We start from the raw sequence: 23,278 nt of genomic DNA, 5'->3' as shown, positions 1-23,278 counted from the left end.
CAGGAAATTTTCCATATTGAACACTGATCATGAGAGTGCTATGCAAAGTGTTGCCTTTTATTTGAAAAGCACTCATACCAGTTGGTCCACAAATTATAACTGGCATGGTATCTTTGACATTAACCATTAAAGTAATTTTGTCAGAAATGGTGTCAATCAAAAAGCTTTTTCCTGTTCCACCAACACCAGAAATGAATTTGAGTAGTTGTTTACAGTCTTCACAACTGCATCTAGGAATAGGTTTTTCTTTATTGCAATGAAGTTCTTGTTTTTTAATTATACTAATAACATTATCATAAATTCTTTTTTGATCAGAATTCAGTTGAGCTTCTTTTTCAGCTACTGATTCTTCTGTGACTTTTCTCTCAACAAAATCATTAACTATTAAATCATTATTATCAAATTCTTGCTCTTCATCAATAATTATTTTTTGTATTTCTTCAGAGCCTTCTTTTTCAACTTTAATTTCTAATTGCTTTGCCAACTCTATAGATTGTATGACTTTTTTCTTTATATTTTCATAGTTAATCATTTCAGGTAATTCAGAAGAAAAATATTTAAAAGCTTCTTCATATGTCGTGAAACCATTAAATAAATCATCTTCTTCCTTTCTCCAAGGTTTGAAAAGCATAAGCAAATTGTGAAAATATCTTTCTTTGGTTTCTTTATTTAAAGGAACATATGGGGCCTTGACGACTTTTTCCTTGACTTGCTTAAAGTAACCTTTGTCATTTATCATTTTCATTTTCTTAGCTTCTTCATTGTCAGAAGGTTTAACAGATATTTTTTCATAATTGCTTGCAACTTCATACAAGGAAACTTTTTCCAAAGATGATGGTCGATTTGGATAATAGTTTTCTACCATATTTTCATGAAATATGTTTGTAGAAGATTCAGGAAGTTTTTCTAAATATTCGTTTGACTTCAATCTATGTCCTCTTTTGCTAGGAATATCAGCTCCAACCCAAATGACTTGATCAGATGCACCAAATAAGTGGTGACCCAATAATCTATCAGCACATTCATAAGCTCCAATGTCTCTTTTACCAATTAGTTGAAGTCCTGCTGATTTTAATCTTCCATATTTTGATCCCTTTTCATCCAAATTATCCCAAACACCTTCAGTTTCATTCTTTTCAGCTTTAGTTTGATAACTTGTCACATATCTTGTCAATATCATGCTATCTTCTCCAATATATTGTACATCAATATTGGATTGCCAAATTAATAACAATAAGGGATTATAGTCATTTACAAGTTTTTCATCCACACTTCTCTCTAATTGATACCACTTTTTTATTCCTTTTCCAGTTTTTCTTGATTTTATACATTCACCAACAGTAAAAAAATTAGTTTCCTTCCGATTTAGGAAATCCAAATCGACACTTTTTCACAATATTTTTGCCTTTTCCATATATCCTCCAGCATGTTTTTCTACAAGAATGAACTTGAAATCTTTTAACCAAGTTGTGAAGTGGTGGACTAGAAACTGAACAAGGCATTCTGCAAGTTATGTGTTGATTGATTAATTTTTTAATATCATTAAATGATAGAGGATCTTCAGTATATATAGGTGCTCCTTCCACCCATATTTTCATGTGAACATGGGGAGCTCCTCTTTGTTGATATTCAATCCTCCAAAAATAATGTGCAACTTTTCCAAAAACTGGATTGTCTTTTGCCAAAATTACTTTATTCATTACAGCTTGCAATCTGTGATAAAAATGTTCACTGACTGCAACATCATTCACGCACAATGTACTTGTTCTCATAGTTTCAACATCACTTACACCACTGTTCAATTTTTCCAAAAATTCTCTTAAATCTGGCCAAAAATATTCAGCACATGATAAAGTGATAAAGAAGGTAGAAGGGCCAAATTTTTCATCCATTGTGTGCAAATCGGATGCTTTTCTATTCCAAAATTGTTTGGATCCTCTCACATTGGCCATCATCATTGAAAGATTGCCTTCTAATCTTTTATCATTATTATGAACCTGTTGATTAAATTGAGCCAATGTCATTTGATTGCATTTGAGAGATTTCATAATCGCAAAAATTCCCGAATCCAATGCTCTTTTGTCAGCTTTGTCAACAGAATGAAATAAATACTGAATATTTTTCCTAAATCTTGGATCACAGTGCCTTAATCTGTTTCTAGTGTACATATAATTTGGCACTTTTCCATATGGCCTGTTGTAATTCATGCCAAATCTTCCTTTGCACAAGATTTTAGGAAAACACATGTAATCCAAATTTGGATTATCATCTTTCAACAAATTTCCTTCAACATTTTTCATTTTATAAATTTCAATGTCTTTTTCATTTGGTAAAGTCGGATACATTTTTTGAACAGTATGATGTTCATAATATGTATCAGCATCTTTTTTTGATAAATGACTCAAAATGCAATCATCAGATTTAGTTGAACTACCTTGCCCAGTGCATAAAACAACATTATTGAGATCTGATGTTCTGTCAATTTCAATGTCTTTATAGAATGGATTGTTTGCTTTGAGCCAATCCAGTGCATCAAACACATTATCCAATTCGACCAATGATTTCCAAATTTTCTTTTGTAGCTGTAGGAATTGAAGTAATTATAATTTGTAAAGATTTTTTTTCTTTTGATGGTAAAGTGTTCATCACATGGTTGATTGTATTTTCCATTGGAATTGGCAAATGAGTTGAAATTCCTTTAATAGCAGAAACCATATCTGAACTTGGTCCTTTGTATCTTTCAGGAACAAGTTTTATCACATTAATAAAACATTTCGCTCTTTGAATTAAGATTTCTTCATAAATGTTCAATTTTTCCAACACTTCTGGAATTTCATCCACTCCTAATCCATTAATTGATGCTAATGTAGGGATTTTATTTTTCTTCAAATACCCTCTACAATTATTGCAAATTTTGCATGGTAATATATAATTTTCTTTAATTATTTCATTAACTTCTTTTTCCCAGTCAGTCCAAACTTTCAAAAATTCATCATATTCTCTTTGTTTGCAAATGTCACATGAATTAATTTTCATTTTTTTCATGTCTTTGTTAAAATTTTTAATTAATGTGACAAATTTATTCACAACATTATTTTCTGAATGATGTTCTTGATTCTCTCTTTGTTGCAATCTTTCTATTAATTTTGAAGTCTTAAGATTATAAAATTCAGAGTCTAATAATTTTTCAAACATTGGCCAATTTCCTTCTAAGAGACAAATATCATAGAGATCCAGTCAAATGCAAACAGCTCTTAATCTATACACATGAGTGACTAAAGTTCTGAGTCTTGGAGTATGTGGTGCCATTCTTCTAAGGAGTTCAAGTCTATTAGTGCAATCCGATTGACCAATGCAATATAAATTGTCATTATGTATGCCAGAATATTCTTCCATTTTTTTCATAATTTTGCGAAGTTCCAAAAATGTCAAATCCGGTGAAATTTGTTTAATAATTTGATGTATTTTTCTAGTTTCAATGAGTCATGTTTTTTCATAGGGACAGCCATTACTAAAATCACAAGGTCGAGCCAATTCAATTTTTATTTCTTCATCTTCTTCATTTTCTTCATCATTCACTTTATTTTCATTTTCTTCTACAATAATATGTTCATTGTTATTATTTGGCATATTTGGTTGAGAAATTTCTTACTTTTTGCACTCACAATCTTCAGTTTGACAATCAAGAGATTCATAATTATGCTTTGACAAAACTCTTATAGGCACATATTCAACTGAATTTCTTGGAAACAAATAATGTTCATTATTGAATGCATGATACAATTCTTCTCTCCTTAAGTAGATAATAGTCCTTTTTTATCAACTTTTTTGACAAAATTATAAACAGTGTTTGCAGTATTTTTTATATTTTTGAGCATCAAATTTCTAATTCCCAAAGCATTAGAATACATGTCAGTTATTTTATTCAATCCAATTTTATAATTTTTTCTATAATTTCTTATATTATTTGTCATTTTATTATTGTAAAATAAATAGGATTTTGTCAATTTATGAATGACAATAGCTTTTTTATGAAAAACCTAGAAAATTTGTTTAGTTTGTTTCTCCAAGAATAAATTTTCTTCTCATAAATTTTTATCAAACTTTTCTTATCATATTTTTTCATTTTTTTGTTCTTCCATTAATTTGTGTTTATTTTTATAATTAGTTTGATAAATTTTCTTTTTCTTTCTAAAAATGACATTATTCTTATTTTTTAATCTAAAATTTCTTTGATAATCTTTATTTTTATTATTGTATTTTTCTTTATTTTTCTCTTTTAATTTTTTTTGATTTTCTTTATTTCGAATTTTAAATTCTTCTTTATTTTTATTTCTATAATTTTTTTGATGTTCTCGATTTTTAACATTTATTTCTTCTCTATTTTTTTCTCTATATTTTTTTGATATTCTCGTTTCCTTTTAAAATATTTTTTTCATTTTGTTCTTTAAATTTTTTTTGTCTTTTTGCATTTTTTGTTTTTTCATTTTCTATTTTTCTTTTTCTTGTATTATTTTGAAGTTCATTTTTTTTCATTTCTTCTTCATTTAATTGATTACCTACCTCATAATTACTTCCATTATTCTTATTCTCAGGCCCTGGATTTAACTCAATATCCATTGTCATCGACATTTAAAGTGACGTCTGCTTTTATCCTTTTTTTTTAAATTTACCTTTAAAAAAATCTCCTTCAGACGATTTTTTTTCTTTTTTTTGTAAATAAATATATATTTATTATCATCATTATTCCAAGTTCGTTGTTAATATTATATATATAAATACACGCAAAGAAAAATACAGGATTAATCGACAATGTTGTCTGTTTTTCTAAAAAAAATATTTCTCTTTCATTCCCTGAACGAATGAGATAAATGAATAATAAAATAAAAATTCAACAATCTTTAAACTATTTTCAGTATTTCCGAGTCAGTTAAAATAAAGTTGTGTTGTTTTTTCTTTCATTTCTTCTAATAAAATAAAATAAAAACTAAACCTTTTATTTTATCCAAGTTTCATTCTCATCGACATTTAAAGTGACGTCTGCTTTTATCCTTTTTTTAATTTACCTTTAAAAATCTTTAAACTATTTTCAGTATTTCCTAGTAAGTTTAAATAAAGTTGTGTTGTTGTATTATTCGACTTATTTACTTCCGAAACTAGGCAAGCAGGTTAACTGCTGCTGATGATAATATGGACAAGAAACGATCTCACAGCAGCAGCAGCAGCAGCAGCAGCAGCAGCAGCTCTAAGAGTAGTAGTTATAATAATAATATACAAAAAAAGTTATGCAAAATAAAAAAGCGTTAGTCACTTATGTACTTACTATCCTGTTTGTGAACCCACATATTTTGTTGTAACTTTTTTCTACTGAATCAATTTTCGAATTTTTTTTTTCAAAATGTAGCTAATGAGGTGTTCTATCCAACTATATAACCTGTTTGAAATTTGGTTGCGAACGGAATTAGTGGTGGGGGTTTAAATGTGTCTCGATTCATTCAATTTCGGACTTAAGCATATATTCAACCACTACCGTGGTTGAATGATAATATAAAATCTTGTCATTGAAAATTTATTCATATTTAAAAAAAAAAAAACATGATAAGCCTATAAGAAAAATATACAAAATTAATAATTTGCTTCGTGTTATTAATCGATTTTAGTAATAGAGTCGGTTAATTGTTGTATTTAGAAATATTATTTAAAGTTGATTCATTTTACTTTAATTTATTTTTAATTATTTGCTAAAGCCAACATAAATAAAGTTACTCCGTTTATTTAAAAAAGATTTATGAATAAAATTCAAATCTAATTCGGCAAAACGCGGCACACAACTGTTAACAGAGGAATATTTAAAGAGGACCAAAGAAATGTGTGTATGTGTGTGTGTGTTTGTGTATGTGTGTGTGTTTGTGCGTGTGTATATTTTAATCCCAAAACACATACGACTTTGCCTCCTGATTGAATTAGGAATTTTCCAATGAATGACTTGAGACTAAAGTTTTTGATATTTTTAATAGTTTTAAATTTTGAAAAAAATTAAGATAATGAATCTTATACTTACATATACAGTCTGCTGGGCTTTTTGATTGTGTCGATAATGTTGTATAATTTTCTGGACATTTAAAGCACAAGCCTGTGGTGACATTCGGCTGAAAATAACCTTGCAGACAATCTTCGCATTCATTGACTGCATCGTTTCGGAATTTTCCAGCTGGACAAATTCCTGTGAATAAGAAAGACATACATTAGACAAATGGGCAAACGCTTAGTATGTGTTTAGGCAAATCATATATAAACGCTTAATATGTGTTTAGATAAATCATATATAAACGCTTAATATATGTTTAGACATAATTCATATATAAACATTTACTATGTGTTTAGATAATTCATATATAAACATTTACTATGTGTTGCAACTTCAATAGAGTTAGGCCGAGCATGAGGACTGAAAGACCGTTTTTAAAAAACGTTAGGTCACAAAATATTTCATTATAACTAAAAACATAACCTGATATGACAAAAATTATATAAAAATGGAACATACAGAATATATATTACTCCCACTTAATGCTAAGTTGTAGACCCCTGGTCTTGGTCTATTTGTTCTGATATATATATATATATATATATATATATATATATATATATATATATATATATATATATATATATATATATATATATATATACTTGAAGGTGTATGTTGAGCAAAAAATGTGGTAGTAGGAAAGCAGGCTCAAAGCCAGACCGCAAAGGAGGAAAAGAACGGGGAAAACTTGACGTCTTTGCTGTTACGGCCACCGCCAAAACGGAAGTGACATAGGTTTAAATTAAGGCTAGACATTCGAAAGGAGAGGATGATTTTCGAAAATATCGGCAAAAGGCGACCCCACCTCGTAGAAAAGTGCGCAGTTGAAGGTGAAGATATTAATGTTTTTAGCTAATTTTTTGGTATTTATCGTTTGAAAGGTCGAACTTCAAAGTAAAAACGTCGCCTCCGTCGAAAGTTTTAGGCAGACATGCAAACATACATACATACATACATACATACATACATACATACATACATTTATATATTGGTAACTAAACATTTTCGACCCACGCCGATTAAAAAGCTTGGTCTATCTCTGAATACCCTGAATGTAAAATTTCAAATGTTTAGGCCAGAAATTGTCTGAGTAATTTGGTAGAGACCAGAGAGGTCAAATTTTTTAAAACGTTGACCCCTATTATGACCCCTTAATATTTATTGTTTTGGGCTCAAATCAAGTTATTAAGTTAAATTCATGTCCAAGGAATCTATGTCTAAAATTTTAATTGTTTATACCCAAAATTCGTGGAGGAGTTTGGTAGAGTTCTCAAAGGTCAAATTGTTGAACTTTGACCCCTTAACAGCCAAATTTCTGGCCAAAGGCGGATTACAAAGATGTTCCCCCATCTCTGTACCCTGTGTATCAAATTTCAAGTCTGCAGACTTAAAATTGCCAGAGTTATTGCTTAGGGAAATGTACACAGACATTTCCCTTTTATATATATATAATATTTGTTATTTTTACTTATTTTTTATTATTTTTAAAACAGTAATCTACGTACACGCGTGTTTCGAGAACTTTCATCAGCGTAGCTCAACTGTTTCTAGAGATCGAACTTCAGACTATCTTTCTGCAGTCCGGCGCCTTAGTCGTTAGGCTACGAAACCTAGATGAATTTACCGTTTATTTTTATCGCTTATAAATTTAGATTTGTTTTTTTTTTCAAATGATAGATTCGGTTAATAATGGCTTCGCCACGAAGGTAGATTTTAGAAAGTTGCCCTAATTAGTTTGGCTGTATATATAATATATATGTATGTGTATGTACATATTAATATATATAATATATATGTATGTGTATGTACATATTAATATATATAATATATATGTATGTGTATGTACATATTAATATATATAATATATATGTATGTGTATGTACATATTAATATATATAATATATATGTATGTGTATGTTCATATTAATATATATAATATATATGTATGTGTATGTACATATTAATATATATAATATATATGTATGTGTATGTACATATTAATATATATAATATATATGTATGTGTATGTACATATTAATATATATAATATATATGTATGTGTATGTACATATTAATATATATAATATATATGTATGTGTATGTACATATTAATATATATAATATATATGTATGTGTATGTACATATTAATATATAAATTAATAAAAAGTAGCGTCGTTTCGTTCCTGTCTTAAAACGGTTGAATTTGGAAACGACTTTGTCGTTCTTTTTCGAACGAGAAATAGCCGTTAATTTATAAATGAACATCATAGCGTTTCTCCTCATAACATTTTATATCCTTTGAATTCTTATTCTCTCTTGGAATAAATAATATCGTTAGAATTCAAAAGATTAGACAGTTAAAGGCGCGTTTCTTCATTTTTATTTACCGTTTAATATTTAATTTTTCGTTTATATGTGTATATGTACTGTGTTCATGTGTGTATGTGCGTACTTATATGTGTATATATTTAAAACTGACGTGTACCTTCTCATTGGCTATACCTCCCCCTCCTCTTCCTTCCTTTCTTTTCCATTCCCCTTTTCTCCGTGCATGCTCATACTTTCACTACACCGATGAAAACTGAAGCATCGGTCGAAAATTATGTACCTTGAAAAAAAGGTTTTTAATTTTTTTTCATAATATTTTTTTTTTACACAGTGATCACTACTTATCAAGGCACGGAAGCCACTCAGGGATAAGGGTTATTGCAAGCACATTATGTTAGTGTGGAGATTTGATGAAGTGTTCATTAGGAATTTGTTAATGTTGGACTTGAAGACATCCAAGTTGTAGTTCGATGGGAAGCAGGCAGACAGAACAGAGTTCCACAGGCGTGCAGTTCTAAGAAAGAAACTTTGTTCATGGAATCCACGTTTTGATTTAGGCACAGATATAGAGTGGGGGAAATTTTTCACAGTGGATTCAGCTAGACGGGTGTTTTTCGTGAAAGATTGGCGAAGGGGGACCAGAGATTGGAGTTCAGACGAGCACCTGCCATTGAAATAACGATAAAACAAGGATATGCTCGCAACGTCTCTTCTGTGGGAGAGAGGTTGCAGGGTAGAGAAAAGGGCATCCCCCACTAAGCCAGGAAGTCTATTTTGTACTCTGTCAAGACAGGATAGGCTGTTTTTAGCAGCTCCTGCCAATATTATTTTGTATTCCTGCACTTCACCAATTGAAAACGAATAAAGAAAAGTTGTAAGCTTTTATACTTCTCGAATATATATATATATATATATATATATATATATATATATATATATATATATATATATATGATCTTTTATATAGGATCTTTTATCTTTTTTTTTTTTGTATTTTACTTCAATAAGTTTTAACATAATTAAATCCTTCTTAGATAAGAGAAAAATCCAGGTAGTCCTCGACGGTCGCACATCTAAACAATATGATATAAATGCGGGAGTGCCCCAGGGTTCTATCCTTGGACCTCTATTGTTCCTGATATTCATAAATGACCTCCCCGACAACATTGCCTCTCAGATGGGTATATATGCTGATGACACTACACTCTATGGCAGACACGACAGGAAGACGAATGAACACATTTCTAAAGAAATGGCAGAAACACTAGAGGAAGACCTCCAATCTGTAGTGGAATGGGGACAAAAGTGGTTGGTCGCGTTCAATGCTGCCAAGACTAAACTAGTTTCATTCAATAATTACAGGAAACCCTCTCTACCACCCATAGCAATGGCCAACGACTCTTTATCTGAGAGTCCATCTTTCAAACTCCTTGGCCTAACGTTCACAGGAAACATGAGTTGGAACAATTACATTGAAGGCATTGCCAGGGCCGCTGCAAGAAAGGTAGGCTCTCTCTACCGTGCTAGAAAACTACTAACACCCAAAAGTATCCTGTACCTCTATAAGGCCACCATTCGCCCATGTATGGAGTATTGCTGCCACATCTGGGCTGGTGCATCTGCTACTAGTCTCTCGCTCCTTGACAAGGTTCAAAAGAGAGTCGCAAACCTGATAGGCCCTGAACTGGCATCTAAGCTTCAGCCTCTGTCCCATCGACGAAATGTTGCATCCCTCTGCCTTTTCTACAAGTATTTTAGTGGTGAATGCTCTGACGAACTGCAATCACTTGTGCCCCCACGACGCGAGCACCCTCGACAAACCCGACAGGCTACTAGATCCCACCCCCACACTGTAGAGATTCCTAGATATAAAATATCTTTTTACTCCAATAGTTTCTTCCCCAGAACCGCAAGACTCTGGAATTCCATTCTAGGTCCCTGCTTCCCCAACAGTACTGACGTGCAGAAGTTCAAGTGTAACGTGAACCGGCACCTTGCTGCCCAAATCCCTACATAGTACCCCAGTAGTTGTTTCCCCTGATAGTAGCCCCCTACACCAAAGTGGCAATTTGCCTTGTTTGGGGTGAAAATGTAATAAAAAAAAAAAAAAAAAAAAAAAAAAAAGAGGTCAAGGGGCTCCCTCCTGGAGCTAACACTTGATTCTGTTATGATTTAAATTTATATCCGAGGGCTCTTTTAAGAATAGATACTGTTCCCTTTATGGCTGCTATCTGTATTTCGTTACAGCTTGGTCTTCCAGGGATCGCTTCTAAGTATTTATGACGATTCTTTTTATTAAGCCAGTTGCTCCTATTACAATCGGTATAATGTTTATTTCTTTCAGAGACCATGTCGTTGTGTGTGCCTGTGTGTGTGAAACTAGGCCGACTTTTTAAAAATTTCACACAAAAGTAGTTTAGGTTTTGTATCAGAATGCCTCCAATAAATATCGATAATCAAAAAACTCTAATGAGGAAAGGGCAGTTCGATTCTAACCAAATTTAACGAATATTGTGATGCTATAGTCAATCCATCTGCTAGGAATTAGGAAAGAAAAGAAAAAAATAATAATATATAACAAAAGAAAACGGAGTAAATTTATCCGGTAACAAACGAAATAGAAAATAGGATTCATGATTAGACAATAGATAGGAAGGTAGACAAAAGAAGACATGGGATTGTTGTCAGGGTGACGGTAACAAAAGTATGGAATAATGGATGTAAATATTTTTAGATTTGATTTGTGGGTACTTTATGATTGACAATGACGTTTATAACGCCGATACTAAGCAAGGGGTTAAAAACTAATAGGCGATTCCACAGATTTCGATGAAAATAAAATTATTGGATGTTTGGAAGATTCGTTTATCTTCATTCAATCCCGGCCACTGTCGAGTTTCCCTGATATCTATCTATCTATCTATCTATCTGTATATATATATATATATATATATATATATATATATATATATATATATATATATATATATATATGTATGTGTGTGTGTGTGTGTGTTAAGGGAAAAGATAAATTTCTAACAGAATGTGTATCTAGAATAATAGGCAAAAGACCATAATAGAACTCATCAAATTTTACACAAAAACATACAAAATATTGATTCGATATTTCTTTTCAATTAGAAAACTTCATAATGGAATAAATATTTATTTTGTTGAAATCAGTTTCAATGTACAAAGATTGAAAGAGGTAGTGGATGGAGATGGATTTTTGAGATAGTGGGTAACAGTAAAGGGAATGTTTAGCTTGTAGTTATCGTTATGTATTTTTAATGGTGTGGATGGATGGAATATGATTTGTTAAAGTTTAGGTTGTGACTTTGTAAAGGAAGGGGAATCTGTTGTGAGACTGAGACGCAATTCTACTATCACGTGATGAGGAGTAACGTCGATGGTACCACATTGTTGGATGAGCATGTCTAAGGAAGGGATGGAACTGTTACATTAAGTTTTGAATATAAATTTTATTGTAAGTTCTATAATCAGACGTTTTCTTTCTTTTTCTTTCTGATTTCTATACCGATTCATACATTTAGAAATATTTTTTACTTTCCAGTTTGAGATATTTTTCCGTTCTTCATTCTCTTTTTTAGCTTCATTAATTCAGACACTGCCAAAACGTAATATTTTTTCCATGATTTTTAAAAGAAGGCAAACACTTGTTATAAAGAAACAATTTTATAATACTTACGTAATGGACATTCTGTTCCACCTTCTCCGTCCGTTGTGAAATTTTCAGGACATTTAGTACAGAGAGCAAATGGGTCAAGCAACTCTAGAACACGGAAAAATCCCCTTGGACATTTAGAACAGGTATCAGCCGCGTTTTTCTTCTCAAAGCCCGATTTACAATAAACTATAAAATAAAAATAAATAAAACAAAATTAAAATCTTTGCAATTTTATTTTCTTTGCTTGTCCCTGTTTACCTGTCTTTTCATGAAGGCAACGTTAAACACAATTTGAATTTTTAAAGTGAGAAATATTCAATTCCTAAAAAAAGGCACTCTGCATTAATTGCCTCAATTTTGAAAAACCTTTTCTTCACACCAAATAAGGCATATTGCAACTGAAGCATAAGAAGCTACTGTGATTGGAACCAGATTAAAGGAGAGGCATCCAAAGTAGGAGATTGGGAAGCATGTTCATATTGGATTAAAATTTTTGAATGTTAGTATAGGCAGGAAAACAGGGAGTAGAAGGAAATTTCAAAGGCAACTTGGCTGATGAAAAAACTCTTAGAGTAGAAAGTTCCGGTATCAATGAACATTTACAGCAGAGGGGTGAGATTTTGCTGCTAATTAAGTGGGTTAGATGTATTCTCATCAAGGAGGTACAAATGCAGTAAATTTATTTGAACAAATTCCATGAAAGTTCATGAAACAAGTATAGGGATGAAACACTGCTGTGATGTGACAAGGACTGGAGATTGGTAGACAGTGCGAGGTCTATTAGGCTATTAGGTTAAAATCTTGTTTTGTTCCTTGTCTAAAAGTAGTTGGTACACCTGTCCAGATGCAGCGACAATACTTCATACGTGGGCTAATTGTGTCTTTATAAAGACATAGGATACTGGCAGATGTGAAAAGTTTTCTAACCCGGTAAATGGATTCTACATTCTTCGCAGCAGACTTGGCAATATGTTTGGAATTCATGTTGCTTATGAATGTTAAGCAGACGAGTTTGAACGTTGGAAGTCTTTTTCATATGGTTCAGCTATTGTTTTGGATGTGGGTGCACCTTTAGCTTGCCTGCATGTTTTAAATAGAGTGTGGTGTCATCAACAATTATACCCATCTCGGATTCAATTGAACTTAAAGACGACCAAGTTGTAGTCAGCTGAAAAACAGGCAAACGGCAGAGAGTTCCACAGGCGTGCAGTTCTAGGAAAGAAGCTTTGTTCATGGAATCTACGTTTTGATTTAAGCACAGATAAAGAGTGGAGAAAATTATTGACAGTGGTTTCAGCTAAACGGGTGTTTTTCATGAAAGATTGGTGAGAAGGGGTCCAGAGATTGCAGCTCAGACGAGCACTAGCCATGGAAATAACGATAAAACAAAGACAGGCTTGCAACGTCCCTTCTTTGTTGAGGCTTTTGTTGAGGCTTCTCGATGCCATATTACCTTACTATGACTGCAACAAAACATTTCTCTTTTTCTCTCTTACTTTTTCTTTCTTACTTTTTCTCTCTGCTTTGCTCTAATCAAGTCTGTCGACCTGTTCCGCAAATCCCAAAACTGGCGTTGGACCGACTATTTTACTAAGTTCGTGATTAAAGGATACTTTAACTTAACATCAAAATCTGACTCTCAAGATCACCATGGGCATGAAATATGTGCCTACATTAAAGATGGCTTTCTATGTGGAAGGGACATCTCAAGAGAAGACTCAAAAGTACTCTACGTGTGCTTCCGGGTTGCATCATTCAATCACGGCCAATGTCCGGTTACCCTGATAGTATATATATATATATATATATATATATATATATATATATATATATATATATATATATATATATATATATATATATATATATAATTAAAACAAATTAATTACAGATCACGTTTTTTTTTCCGTTTCGTATTTTTTAATTTTTTTTTTTAAGTATTATTAAGTATATAGTTTTTTCTTTTCCTATTGGGGTTTATGAATTTTTTATAACTCTTGCATCAAAAAAAGAAAACCGGTTTTCACTAAACGAAAATGAAATCATTTTGTCTTTTCTAGGATGACAATTTTATCGTTCAAACCTATATTAACAAGAAAAATGTATTTCTATTCAATTTCTTTAAGAAAAATCCATCTCAAAATGTTGTTAAAATGAAGACATTTCAATAATTTTTAGTTTAATAGCGACACCAGCAGTTAAAACGTTTGATAAAGTACATTGCTCTACACTATTGTCTTCTGAAGAATAATTTCTTTTTATCACTAGCCGAAGCTTTCTTTCAGTTTAACTCATATAACAAAATTTTTTTAAAGTTTAACTCATATAACAAAAATGCTTTGACAGTTTAACTCATATAACAAACATTTTTTAAGTTTAACTCATATAACAAGAATTCTTTGAAAGTTTAACTCAAACAGCAAAAATATTTTAAGATTTAACCCATATAACAAAAAATTTTTAAAATTTAACTCATATAACAAAAATTTAAAAAAATCCTTTTTTATTTTAGTTCATTACGTTTGTGTTTTGAACACGTTTTTTTTTTCATAAACCCGGGTAATGCCGTGTAGACCTGCTAGTAAAAATATTTTCACTTCAATCCAATGTTCGAATATGCAGATTCGAAACCTACCTTCACAAAAAGAATTATCTTTGTTACCATCTCCACGTGTCCATGTATCTGAAGGGCATTCAATGCAGGACTCTTGCCATATTTCATCTTGATATGTTCCAGCAGGACAATCACGACAAATGGTTCCATTCAAGAATTCCCCTTGTTTGCAAGCAGCTAAGAATATTAAAGAAAAACAAAATAAATTTATTTCCAGATATTATTTCAAGATTTTACTTTTGTGTAATACTCAGCTAAAATGAATCATTCGAACTCAGTACCAGGAAAATAAACCCATTCCTTTTTATCCACCTCAAATACTTTTGTATTTTTTGATCTGTTGTAGCTAAGGAATATTTGCTCGTCATGCATGTAAAAGCGTTATTCAAACTCAGTGTTAGCAAAATAATTTTAGTTCTTTTAGAAATTGACTTTCAAACTAACCTATCTCTAGCCAGGTCATTTTTTTATCCCTTTTTCCCTCAAGTGTATCCTTATCACTTCCTCCCATTTTTACCTATACCTTGTCCTGTCACTGACATTGCTATCTTAACGGTTATACATTTACCAACCCAAAAACTCTCATTCATTCATCTATTATTTCAATGTGACCAAACCAACGAAGTCTCCTGTTCTGCACACTTCTCCCAATATTGTTCAGATATAATCTTTTCTAATTTCAAGAACTAAGCCCGTCACTGAGACTCATATTAGACATCCACTGTATTATTTTCATATCATTTCGCTCTTTGCACCAGATGTTTATAAAACTAACTGGCCAGGTTTCACTTCCACACCTCATCATACTACGTCATAGACATGCATGAGTAACTTTTCTTGCTCCACACTGATGAGGCTAATGGCAGAAATTGCATAAAATTACTCCATTGGCACCTAACACTTACAATCATAATAACAAGTATGTCAAAGATATATCTCCATTAAAGTATGTATAATTAACCTATATGCAAGTAAATTGTGGAACGATAATATTAAAGACTAAGTGCTGGATGTATAATTTTCAAGGAAAAAGTTATAATGATTTTATGGTAAAAATTTACAATAATATAAAAACGTTGTTTTCAAAAGGAGTCACGTTTCTATAGGATTTAACTGATAATGACCAGTGTATAATGTCCATCCTTGATAAATGTGGTCCAGTTTTATAAAGTGTTAAACCCAGCCTAAAATAAAAATAATAAAATGAAAATGAATTTAAAAATGAGTTATTCCCCTCGCAATGAAAAGGCCGACTTTTCTGTCCTTGAAGTGAACAAAGTCACCCATAACAGTTATAGCCATCAGATACTTTAATACTGACTTCATTTATCTTGATAAAAGGATTTTGTGTTTGAGGTTTAGAATATTTTCAAACAACAAATTCAGTCTTGCGTATAGATTATTTGCGGATTTTTTTTTTCATATAGACTCAAAAGTACTCTACGTGCGCTTCATATATATATATATATATATATATATATATATATATATATATATATATTGTGTGGATAAAAAGTTCATTATGTTTTTTAAATTCACGGGGCAGTTTACATTATTGGACTTATATTTTAAGGTATAAATCTACTATTTTAAAAAGACATCATCATTTCTATTCTGACGTCATTAAATAATTCCTTTATAACACCAACATAGTAGAATGTTTGTTTCACGCTGTATAGGACGCCATGATAGCGTCTTCTTATGAAGAAAGAACTAATAGTGTCTTTTGTGTGTCCACAATCAATGTTACTGACTAGATTTCTTGAGGATATATACAACTGTACTGACTTGCATCATTCATTTGGTATTTAACTGCGATTGGAAGTACACATCGGGATAAGATCTGAATCTTGACAATCAATCTGCCAGAAACTGGGCCATTGTAAGGCTAAGACATCTGTTCTGGGCTTTGCTTCTCGGTTTTTGGGTGGAAAAGTTTATTGTTGTTTTTTTTTGTCTGAGGCATTTGCATTGGGGATGCTGACAGAATTATGCAGATATTGTTTACAGGATCAGACGGCTCAATCTGTAGGGGTGCTGGCTCAATTTTGCCCAATCTTCCGTTCACGTGTCACATTTCCCCAAGTAGGGAGGGAGGTAAATATCAACATGGATGTTTTTCTTTTACGTGTGTATGCAAATTTAAATTTGTTGATGAAGCGGGTTCTTTTGTCAGCCATATCATTTCCTTGGGTTTCTATGTAACTTGGGATCCAACAATTTATAATATCTTTGATGTCCAGCAATGATATCATTGTACATCTTAATGATCAGTGGGTTATCAAATTTTTTGTTTTTCAATGTTGTTGAAACTCACAAGGATTGGAAAAAAATTATCAAGTTATTTCTTTTACTTAGTGAGATGCTAAACCTGTGGCATGAAATATAGATTCCTTTAGAAAAAAGTTGTTGGATAATTAACCTCTCATATACAACTGTACACTCTGCTTCTTTCTTGTTTTTAACTCCGTCTGTGAATATAGTGGTATTCAGTTTTTGTTGGTACAATTGCAATGATTGTGAAATGACTTGCCTCAGAAACGTCCATACATCAAGCCTTTTGTAAAATCCATTTATTTAACAATAGAGAGACTAAAATGGCGATGTGCAGTTGAGTTTATGCTAAAGGTTCATATGCAAATTTGATAATCCTGGACTACATATATATATATATATTCTATGTACAAACGTTTCATTATTTGGAAAAATCCCAACATTACTTGCAGTCTTAATGGTTTTATGTACAACTTTTGGTTTCTTAAAGTTAGAAGAGCTTCATGCACTTCTACATAAAACCTTTTTATTGGAAATGTTTGGAAAAATCCTATTAGAAGTTTCAATTTATGTCAGTACCAGCAAATTCATAGGTTTGGTATAATAGTCATTTGTCAATATCTTTCTTCTGATGCGAAGAACGCATTTCTTGTAAACTCTGCAGATTAAGGAAATCTTAATATTTCTTATTTGAGTATCCTGTCGAACACTAACTTCATGTAAAATATAATTTACAGTCTAAAATGGTTCTCTTCTATGACACGCTTTATTTTTTAACTTAGTTTTATTGAGTTATTTTTATTTAGTTGGGATTACTATACAAATACATAAATAGTAGTATTTATATTCACTCTGAGTTTACAGAAGCTTTTGGCTCGTAAACTTACTTTTTACTTCATGATTTATATGATATACTAGCAGGCCGCATTCGTGTAACAGTTTGCAAATAGATAACCATTTGATGATTCCCACGTACCAATTTTTAAATTTTAACCCCTTAGCAACTCTTTTTTCAGATGAAAACAAATGAAAATCATTCCACATGTCTGATTATCCTATATACCAAATTTCAAGTCTGTAAATTAATGATTCGTTGAGTATATAGGTTGAGAAGTGTCCTCACACATATTATCACTTATATTCTATCTATCTATCCATATATATATATATATATATATATATATATATATATATATATATATAATCATTATTCTTTATGTAAATATAGTCATATTTTGCTACGATGTGCAGACCGTTTCAATCATATTTGATCTCATCAATCAAGAAGAATTAAAATACAATAATTAAAAAGGTTCAAGACCATTTTCAAATTTTGATGAGAGAAAATATTCCATGACTGGTGTGAAGAAAAGTTAAAGTTTTTATGGGTTTAAATTAATTGCAAAAATCAACTTTCAGTTAAAGAATAAGGATAGTTTAATGTGAAAAGTTAGAGAGAGTGATAATAAGGGGTAATATAAAGATATAGAGAGGGGTATGAATACACTAAGAGGAAGAAAAGGAGAAAGGAAGGGTGCAAACGGTTTGCATGTATTTAACTGTTATATCCTTACATTAAATAAGAATACAGCAAGAAACACGGGGTTTGGGGTGAAAGACACAGGGGTTTATTTACAAGGGAATACATGTGACATAAGAGTTACTCGACATCTTTTCTCATTCTCTTCCTGTCTTTTTTCCTTCTGTCAGTCACGTGAGAGGGTCAATATATCTATAGTTCATTTCATCTATGAAGGGATGTTAGGTTATTCCATTCCATCACCTTCATCCCAAGCTAAATTCTTCCATAGAATTTTGCTTCTACCATTTTTTCCTTTTTAGGCTTTGTCCAAAAATTCGGTCCTTTTCCTTTTCCTTTCACTTCTCCTCACCATTTGTGTTTGCCGATGTTTTTACTTTTGGAGAGTGACGTGATTTCTGAGTTACTGGTACTTCCTTGTTTGGAGGTTGTATATGGAAAGTGTCATATAGCACTTCCATTGGTAACCTTTGGTTTCTGACTGTTTCTATGTATCGGGGTCTCAGTTGGTTAATATGTTTTTTGTGGAAAAAAGTCTGCCCTTTTATAATGTAACCCAATTCTTCTTGAGATTATGCCTTTTCCCCAAAAATCTTCTCTACCCGATAATTTTGGAAGAAAACTTTATCCCCGTCATTGTATGTCTTGTACTTTACATTATCCTTGATACTTTTTCACTTTTTCTCTTGGGATTAACCGGTTGAACACCGAACGTACCTACCTGGTAAACATAATTTCAGCTGCGTATAATTTAGCATTTGGATTTGGTGTTATCCTGTATATTGCTAAGAATTTTTTAATGCTTTTTTCTTCCGTGTCGATGTTATTATTCTTTTTTAAAGCTTGTTTAAAAGTATCGACAAATCTTTCTGCTTGTCTGTTTGATCGAGGGTTAAAAGTTTGTGTTGTAATGTGTTCAATGGCCAGTGCCTCACAGTAGTGCTTGAATTCTTGACCTGTGAACATAGTGCCATTATCACTAACAATTGTTTTTGGAACTCTGAACCGACTAAATACCTCGTCCAGCGTTTTTATGTGTTTGCCACTGTAGGGTGTTTGTATTTAAAAATTTCTGACCATTTTGACATACTATCTACGATTACTAGGTAATAATATCGCTTCAGAGGTCCTGCGTAATCGATATGGATGCGTGTTCAGGGTACTTCTGTTTTAGGCCAAGGTTGCGTCCATGTGGGGGGGGGAATCTCGCGACTAGTTGGCAACCTTTACATAATTTCACCATTTTTTCAATGTCCTGATCCATTCCAGGCCAGTATGTGAATCCTCTCATTAGGGCTTTCTGGAGATTCCAGGATGTCCCATGTGGAATTCTTTTAGGATTATCTTTTGTAATACTTGCAGTATTACTACTCTGTCTGTGTACATCAGAGTTTCATCACACATAGAAAATGGAAACACTTTTACTCCTTTTCTATTCTTTTCGTTTTGTCCCACTTGTTTTTTTTATCTTGTTAATATATTTATCTGTTTTCGCTGCTTTCTTTATTTCTCAAGTGTAACAGGAAGCTCCCTAACGATATTTATTAATATATATGTTAGTTCATTTTCTTCTTTTAGTGCTGCTATAACAGTTTCTTCAAATTCAGTTTTACTGGGGATCAATCTCGACAAACCATCTGCATGTGCAATTTTACTAGATGCTAGGTGTTTCATTTTGAAATCGTAATTGAGCAAAATAATACTCCATCTCTGTAATCTACTTGCCGTATGAGTAGAAATCCCTTTTTTCGAACCAAACATCGATAGTAATGGTTTATGGTCCGTTTCTAAGACGAAAGATCTTCCATGAATGAATCTATGAAACTTTCTCATGGGATACACAATCGCCAGACCCTCTTTTTCGATCTGACTGTACTTTCTTTCAGCAGGTAATAAAACCCTCGAGGCATGAGAAATTGGTTTAGTAGATCCATCTTCCATTTTGTGTAGAAGCACCACTCCTAAACCGTATTCGCTCGCATCTGCTGCTACAATAAAATCATTTTTCAGATCGTAATGTGCTAACGCTAGATCCGATAACTAACATCTTTTAATTTTTTGGAATGCTTCTTCACATTCTTTCGTCCAGAGCCAGTTTTTTTATTCTTCTTCAATAATTCATTTAATGGTGCTCTTAGTTCATGCATATTTGGGATATGATGAATTATAGTAGTTTGCTAGACCCAAGAATGACTGTAACTTTACTACATTATTTGGTCTAGGCATGTCTCTAATTGCTTCTGTCCTATTTTGATTAGATCTTCTACATTTCCAATCAATTATTTGTCCCAAATATTTAATCTTGTCCATATCAAAATTACATTTATGAGAGCCACTTTAAATCCGTAGTCTTCTATTTTCTCGAATACCTTACAAATATGGTTTTCATGTTCTTCAACATTTTTGCTTCTTATCAAAATGTCGTCTAAATAAGCTATTGCAAAATCCAAGCCTGCTCGCATGGCATCCATAATTTGTTGGAATAAATTTGGTGCTACTTTCAACCCAAACGGCAATCGTTTTAGGGAGAATAATCCTTTATGAGTATTCATTGTCAGGTATTTAGAACAATCTTAGTGGACTTTGACCTGCAAATATGCTTCTGATAAGTCAATTTTTGTGAAAATGTTTCCTCCATTTAACTTATAAAATATTTTCTCAGGGATAGGGAATTGATAGTTATGATCCTTTAAGCAATCATTCAGTCCCGTCGAAAAATCTCCACACAGCCTGATTTTTTTATTTTTATTTTTCACATAAACTGTGGGTGATGCCCATTCAGAGTAGTCCACTTTTTTATTACTCCGATTTCTTAGAGTCTATTTAATTCTTTCTTAATTGTTTCTAATGCCGAATACGGAACCTTCCTTTTTGGGTTTAAACACCGGTTTCGCTTCATATTTCAGTTCAAATTTCACTTACGTTTTAGTGCAGCAATCCAGACCTTCAGAAAATCTTCCTGACAGTTTGGGACTTTCAGATCCTATCAAATTTACTCTTTTGCAAAATGAGTTTATTGGTTTCTCCCATAAATTGAAAAGTATCATCAAATATATACCGAATAGATTAGAATTTTTCCGGGTATCACATACATTTTAGTTTTTACAGTATTTTCATTCAGGGTCACATTAGTATAAAATTCACCCTTAAATTTGAATCTATTTCCAGATATTCCTCTGGTATTTTTTTTTTTGTATTTTGCAGCTTTGGAGAACCAATTTTCTTCCATGTTGTTTCATCAATTAAGGATATGTCAATTCCAGTATCCAAAAGACAGTTTACTTTCCGGCCATTAATTCTAACTTCAATATATTTCCTTTTTTTACCATACATGGACTCTTTTTAGAATCTATAGTCTTTATTTCAGGCTTATAGTATTTCTTCTTTTTGCATACTGTTGACTTGTGTCCTTTATGCCCACACTTATAGCATATTTTGCTTTTTAAGTAGCACTCTTTTGTGAAGTGATTCTTTCCTCCACACGTCTTACAGTATTTTTTTACATAGTGGTCACCTTTGTATTTTGTCAACATTTTTCTCTTCGATACTAGTATTATCCTGTTTTAAATGTAACAGTTTCTGGCATTCCTCAGTAACTTTCTGTAAGGTTATTTCTATGTCTTGGTTCATAATGGATACTATCCTAGAACGAATCTCTTTATCCTTCGAGAATGTTAACCCTTGCACAAATATCAAGCATTAAAACATGTCCTCTTTTAGGTCTATTATTTAAATAACTCGCATTTAGCATTTAATCTCCCAGCATAGGTCTTCACTATCTTGTTTCAAAATATTTAAACACCTATAACGAGTATAAAATAAGCTATCCCGTTCCCTGAAAATGTTCGATAAAATTTCTATAGTCTCTTTAAAAGAAATATCTTCGGATTTCCTTGGGAGTATAAAATTGGTATACTTGGTATTTTCATGGGAACCCAGTTTTTGCAACAGTAAAATAATTTTTTCTTCAACCGACCAGGCCTGGCATCGTTTGGAAAACATATTTTCGTATCTACGATATGCTGGAACGTTAAGCTATTAGTGGGCTCACATAAAAATTCTGTCAGGGAATTTGCAATTCCTTCCGGGGTGAACCGACAATCCTTTTTTCTTCTTGTTTCATTAATATTGTTTTTAATACTTCATTTTGTTTTAACTGTTCTTTTTGTAAAAATTCCATCCGGCTTAGTTGGGCCAGTGCTAATTGTATAGTTTTTGTAAACTCGGCTAATTGTTCCATGTTGAAAAATTTTTTTAAACACAGTAAAAAAACAAAATGTTAACAGTACCTGCACAAAGGATTAAATAAATTCACTGAATAGTTTATTTTTAACCACACCCAAAAAAACATTCTATTGTAGATAAGGGTTTTGGAGGGGGTTACACACACGAAATTGACACCAAACCAACAGCATACTTTTCCAGTTCTTTTCCGCCGTATTTTTTTCTTATGAAACAAAAGAAATTTTAAATGGACAACTTACTTCCGTTCCGAGAAAAATTGTTCTTTTCAATGCTTCGTGAAATGTCAATTTCTCTTTTTTTTTAGTAGGACCGTAACAGACTGAATTAAAAAATATATAACTTACTTTTTATGCGTATCTTAGCCTTTTCCCCCAGTAGTTGAATTTTTCCTCACAGTTTTTTTCTTCGTCGTCCAATATCTTTTTGGTTTGGTTTAAAGTTTCCTTTTTGTGAATTCGAATCCTGTCGCCATTTGTTATATCCTTACTTTAAATAAG

At 31.9% G+C, this 23,278-nt stretch overlaps 1 protein-coding gene across 1 annotated transcript in view; it reads right to left on the bottom strand.

Annotated features, from left to right (window-relative positions):
* Window positions 1-23,278, bottom strand: part of LOC145266641 (uncharacterized) — a 347,925-nt gene that overhangs the window by 154,874 nt on the left and 169,773 nt on the right. The window contains exons 13-15 of the mRNA XM_080122566.1: window positions 14,744-14,899; window positions 12,130-12,294; window positions 6,062-6,223 (exon numbers count right to left, since the gene is read on the bottom strand). Of these exons, the coding sequence (XP_079978692.1) occupies window positions 6,062-6,223; window positions 12,130-12,294; window positions 14,744-14,899 (483 nt within the window). The remainder of the gene's footprint in view (window positions 1-6,061; window positions 6,224-12,129; window positions 12,295-14,743; window positions 14,900-23,278) is intronic.

The sequence above is a fragment of the Euprymna scolopes genome, chromosome 41 (genome assembly GCF_053919585.1).
Source record: "Euprymna scolopes isolate OS-2025 chromosome 41, ASM5391958v1, whole genome shotgun sequence".
Classification (NCBI taxonomy): Eukaryota; Metazoa; Mollusca; class Cephalopoda; order Sepiida; family Sepiolidae; genus Euprymna; species Euprymna scolopes.
Note: the sequence above shows the minus strand (reverse complement) of the source record. Positions and strands in the feature narration are given on the sequence as shown.